The following is a 5325-nucleotide window of genomic DNA, read 5'->3' on the forward strand; positions in this document are numbered from 1 at the left end:
AGATAGATAGATAGATAGATAGATAGATAGATAGATAAATAGATAAATAGATAGATAGATAGATAGATAGATAGATAGATAGATAGATAGATAGATAGATAGATAGATTGGTATAATATTCTTAATAATTTTTGGCAGAAGAATAGAGAATTTCTAAATAAATCAAAGTTATACTTTATTAATATAAGTGGTGCACAATATTATATATATTGAAAAATACATTTAAACAAATTTCTAATAAGTTAGCGTATTTTAGTTTTTTATAAAAAAATATATTAACAAAATTTATATAAAAACAGATAATTTCGAAAATTAAAAAAAGAGTATTTTGGATTAAAAAACAAACCATTTTCTATAAAAAAATAAGTAATTTAGGTGCTGTCTCTAGATATAATGCGAGATATAATATGAGAATAAATTTAATTTGTATTTTGTTATTTTAACAAAAACAAAATACATTAAAAATTTTTACTCAAAGTACTCGCACGTTAATTGGAAACTACACATTAAAATTTTCTCGAAAATACAGTATAAATATTTTTAATAAACACATACATTCATATGGAGACAATTCATCCTCAGCTCGAATAAATTGAATATTTAATCCTAAATCACACACATACTTATTACATGGAGAAATATCCATCAACTCGACCAATTTTTATATCCTGAGTAATAATTATCATTTCTACCAGATAATTGCCTTTTGGAAATGGTAGCATTTTAAAGTGTTTACCCGAAAATACCAAATTATCAATGATAAAATCATGCTGAAAAAAAGAAGTTATAAATATTTAATTGAAAATTTCAAAAATTATAAAATTTTAGTTACTACACCTTATATGGGCAAGTATGATTAAGATTGGAATATTTAGACATTGTATTAAAAACTAAATTCCAAAAAATATTTCGTTTTGAATTTTTTTGAAAATCACAAAAATCTATAACATCATCGTATAGAAATGGGCGATAATGTTTATTAACTTTTCGTAACAATTTGGCATTAACCTGTGAAATATATGTACATATGAATACCTATATTAATACTAGTGTTATTATTTGTAATATAATACACAAATTACCGTCATATCATTGATGCTTTTAACCATTAATTTACCATAAATATAAATCGATTGTTCATTATTTTTATTATTAACTTTATTTAGTTGACATTTTGTGTAATTTATATAGTTTAGGTTTAACGAGGCACAAGTTAAATTAGTTATTTCAATTGAATGTTTTTGTGTATTAATTTGATAAAATTTTAACTTTAATATTAGTAGAAATAAAATAAAACATCTAAGTTGACACATGTTTAAAATAATAATAATATTTTTTTTATCGAAAATAACAAAAACAATGAATTATTTTACGCATCATTAAATTTTTAATTAGAGTATTATTGATCTGATTACATTTCTTTCATATGTTTTAAATAATAATTATGTTAATTCAATGACAAACAGTTTGAAAGGTTTTTGAATTATTTTCAATAAAGTTTTGATAATAAAATGATTAATATTGTTATTTACTTCTTAAATATAAAATTTAAAATTATTAACTTGTATTTTTTTTAATTTTTCTTTGTAAATTATAATTTTTTTTATAAGTTTTTAATATTATTGAATCACTCACCAGTTGGAGAACGAAAAAGTACCTATAACTCTTCCTTACAGATTACAAAAATTTATTGTTAAAAAATTATACTGTCAGGACTCTGAATGTTTGATTTTTAATAAAGAAAAGTATAAAAATATAGTAAGGGTTCTCATTTAAACGTTCAAAACCCTCCTAAGCTGTGCATGTTTCCATTCTCGCAATTGAATTGTATGGGAATTAATTTGCACAATCTTTAGAAGTTTGAGCGACTATGTAAACTGGCAAATTTGAACAGTCACATTGTGCATTTAGTAGAACCGCTTATTGATCTATTCACATTGTAAATGTATTTTTTATAATTTTTTGTTTAAACAACTATATTTTCATTTTTTATTTTCATTTGACATTGTTTTAAAATTTATACAAATAATTGAACAGAATTTGCACAAATGGGAACCTTAAGCGTTTAAATGAAAACCCTTTTACCGCCTTATGCAAAAACGATTTTTAAGTTAACAGCGCTTATAACCTGTTTTTTTACGGAAAGTGTCAAGTAATTCATTGTTTACCTTTTTGCATAAGGCCCTAAGTGTTGATTTAATTATTATAAAAACAATTTTAACCGTAATCTTATTGTCGCTTTTCGCTTAACGTCATATTGTATTTCCAATGTACATCACAGTACTATAAATACAACCAGTGTACACTGAATACAACTCTGCACGAAGTTGTAAATAAAACAGAGAATAGAAAAACAGCTGTACAATTGTTTTTGCTGCAATTCTTTTCACAACTAATTCTTTCTTTACTTAACAAATTGTTTAATTTCTAACAAATAGTTATTATTAATTAAATAAAAATGCATAAAACTAAAAAGAAATCAAAAACGGCTAAATTGCCAAAACCAATAAAAGTGAAAAAGGAAAAATCTGATGAAGATCGCCTGCCACAGCCCATGACACACTATATAGATGATAGGCTAGAAATGGTAAAGCAAATTTTTAATACCCTTAAGCCGAAAACCATTGTTAATTTAGCTCCAGACTTTCTAAAGGTAAGAAATTTGTATTCTTTAATCTAGATGTTAATATCATGATTTAAAAATTATTGCAGACAAAGGCTTTGGAAGAAATCGAAGAGGCCTGTTTAAATGAACTACTTTGCATATCAACAAAACGTTTAAAGTCTATTATTACTGAAACCAAGTGTCCGACGGATACAGAATCGTCAGATAATGATTCTGATGTAGAAAGACATGAAGGTATAACTTTTTTTCCTAAAGCTTTAAATGGTGTTAAATATAGTTTTTTTTTTTTATTTTCAGAACATATTTCATTGGAAGAAATATCATCTGATAGCGAAATTGAAGGATCTCAATCCAAGAAGGGTAAGTTTTTCTTTGTTTTTTGAGATAATATTCAGCACTAAACTTGATTAGGTTTATCTACTTTAGTTATAAACAAAATAAGTTACATTTAATTTAATTTATTTTTTATAAGAAATTAAAGATTTTTACCATTAAGTACACTTAAATTTTTCACCAACCTTCAAAGGTGGAACATAAAATGCACGCATTATAACCACATCCTCTCCCACGCCCAATTGTATATGTTCATCACCATTTTCTTTGCCCACTTCCAAAGTGATTATGAAATCTCCAGTTTCAAGGCATCCACAATGACGAGCATACTCAATACCATAATCAATTGGTTTTAAATCGCATACATTCATTTCATTATTGTACAAAACTGGTCTCAAATTTCGACGTAGATTAAGATTTTTTGTTAAATCCATAAGACAATTTATGTCCTCTTGATTTTTCTGCAAAATTGCTTGTTCTAGAGAAAGGACTACAAATACCGGACAGTATATTTCGACACGACTTAAAGCTTTAGCAGCTGTAGTACATTTTGTATAGAGAAAAATAGCTTGACATTCTATGGAGCTAATGGTGCGTATAATGAAATTTACAACAGATTGACAATTGCTTAAAATATCATGTACTACGGCAGTATTCTCCACCAACGCCAAACGATAATTTTTTATAGGTAACAATTTTTTAACTATTAAAGGATACTTATTACACCAGGCACTCTTCTCTATAAATATACAATCTAGCTTCCAAAGAAATTCATGATTTTCGAATAGTTTAAAGTCGCTGCATCGTTCTAAAGGCACAGATCCTATAAGTGGTTTCTTTAAACACTTGGAAACTGGAATAACATCTTGTCTTAAAAACGTACTTATAGTTTCATTGTTTCCAAAGAGATTGGTCAACCATAAATAATCTAAATATTTTATAATTTGCATTATATCCAACATTTTACGACTGATATATTCCAAATCTAGACTGCCTATAAGTTTTAAATGCTCAAAACTTTTGATTTTATGCTGTAAACATTTCACAAAATGCAAGCAACGTACGTGAGGCGTGACAATAAAATCAACTTGCAAATTTAAGGCTGTTTCTAAATCTGTGTTAAAGATGTCTGTTAAATTTGTTAATGGCAAACTATAACATTGATTAGGCAGCTCTAGATAATCATAGGAATTTACTATGCCCGCCTCTGTTATTATAAGTGCGATAGAAGTCTTTAATTTCTTTACAACTACACCTTTTACTTCCGGGCCAATAGAAATTTCATCATTTATATTAATGTAAGGCAAATAATGATTCAAGTTCAATACATAAGAAATTTCTTTAAAGCAGGAATATCTATAGGCCAGATTTGTGGTTAAAGTCATGGTATCACTACATGCCAAAAACAAAGAACAATTGTTACGACTCCTTCCTAAACGACAAGCATCGCCAGTAATTTGTAAAGCTAAACCAATGATAAGCTTGTTAAATTCATCCTCTTCTTGTTGCTCTTCTGTTGTTTCTCTAATTAATCTTATTAAAGATTCTACTTCTAATGGTTTGTTAGTAACCACATCTACTAAAAACGTCCTAGTGTTGTGCTTCATTAAACGTTTTATTTCTTCACGTGTTGTACTAATTTCAATTTTAGCCATTAAGGCTAAATTATAATAACGTCTTTTTGCACGTTGACGTTGATGTTTATCGTGTGACTCACATAGTTTTTTAAATTCCTCCAATTGTTTTTCTAAATCCTTTTCTCCGTTTAGTAACACTGTAAATTCGTCTTCACTTTGATTGTCTTTTGGCGTTTTCTTGATATTTTCAATAAATTCAATATCTTGTGTTTGCATATTTAGATTTAAATTTTTTTATGTTATTTGCAGTTAAAAAGAAGAAAGTAACTAAAGATACGAAAGAAACCGATACTGCCAAAACAGATGCAACAAATCCAGAAAATGCGGGTATGTATAAACAAATTTAAATAAATTCAAATTATTTGCCAAGGGGTTTTACAAAATAGATAAATTTCATTAATTATATTTAGAAATCAAAATTTTTATAAATTTTAAAAATACTTGATTGTTAGAAATATGAACACAATAACGGCGACAACGACATATTTACATTAAATAAGAAAATGAACCGAATTATAACTAAATTAGAACTAGAACTGAACTAAAACAGAAATAGTACTGAATTAGTACTAAACTAAAACTAAACTTGAACTGAACTAGAACTGAACTAGAACTGAACTAGAACTAGAACTGAACTAGAACTGAACTGAACTGAACTGAACTAGAACTGAACTAGAACTGAACTAGAACTGAACTAGAACTGAACTAGAACTGAACTAGAACTGAACT

At 26.9% G+C, this 5325-nt stretch overlaps 2 protein-coding genes across 2 annotated transcripts; one reads left to right on the forward strand and one right to left on the reverse strand.

The window, feature by feature from the left end:
• The first annotated feature begins 2359 nt into the window (after window positions 1–2359).
• LOC111682788 (caspase activity and apoptosis inhibitor 1) lies at window positions 2360–4969 on the forward strand. Its single transcript, XM_023444775.2, has 4 exons — window positions 2360–2653; window positions 2713–2860; window positions 2924–2986; window positions 4846–4969. The coding sequence occupies exons 1-4, from the start codon at window positions 2459–2461 to the stop codon at window positions 4941–4943; spliced, it is 504 nt and encodes a 167-aa protein (XP_023300543.2). The 5' UTR covers window positions 2360–2458; the 3' UTR covers window positions 4944–4969.
• Window positions 3069–4983, reverse strand: LOC111682784. The gene has a single exon (XM_023444769.2). The coding sequence runs from the start codon at window positions 4810–4812 to the stop codon at window positions 3118–3120; it is 1695 nt and encodes a 564-aa protein (XP_023300537.2). The 5' UTR covers window positions 4813–4983; the 3' UTR covers window positions 3069–3117.
• Between the last annotated feature and the right edge of the window lie 342 nt (window positions 4984–5325).

This window comes from Lucilia cuprina, chromosome 5 (assembly GCF_022045245.1).
Source record: "Lucilia cuprina isolate Lc7/37 chromosome 5, ASM2204524v1, whole genome shotgun sequence".
Lineage (NCBI taxonomy): Eukaryota > Metazoa > Arthropoda > Insecta > Diptera > Calliphoridae > Lucilia > Lucilia cuprina.

What these genes read in the sequence shown, in the direction of transcription:
- LOC111682784 (XM_023444769.2), bottom strand. Translation starts at nt 4,812, where the DNA reads ATGCAAACACAAGATATTGAATTTATTGAAAATATCAAGAAAACGCCA.
- LOC111682788 (XM_023444775.2), top strand. Translation starts at nt 2,459, where the DNA reads ATGCATAAAACTAAAAAGAAATCAAAAACGGCTAAATTGCCAAAACCA. An exon ending in TGATGTAGAAAGACATGAAG is followed by an intron (nt 2,861 to 2,923) that starts GTATAACTTTTT and finishes TTTTATTTTCAG; the next exon opens with AACATATTTCATTGGAAGAA. An exon ending in AGGATCTCAATCCAAGAAGG is followed by an intron (nt 2,987 to 4,845) that starts GTAAGTTTTTCT and finishes TGTTATTTGCAG; the next exon opens with TTAAAAAGAAGAAAGTAACT.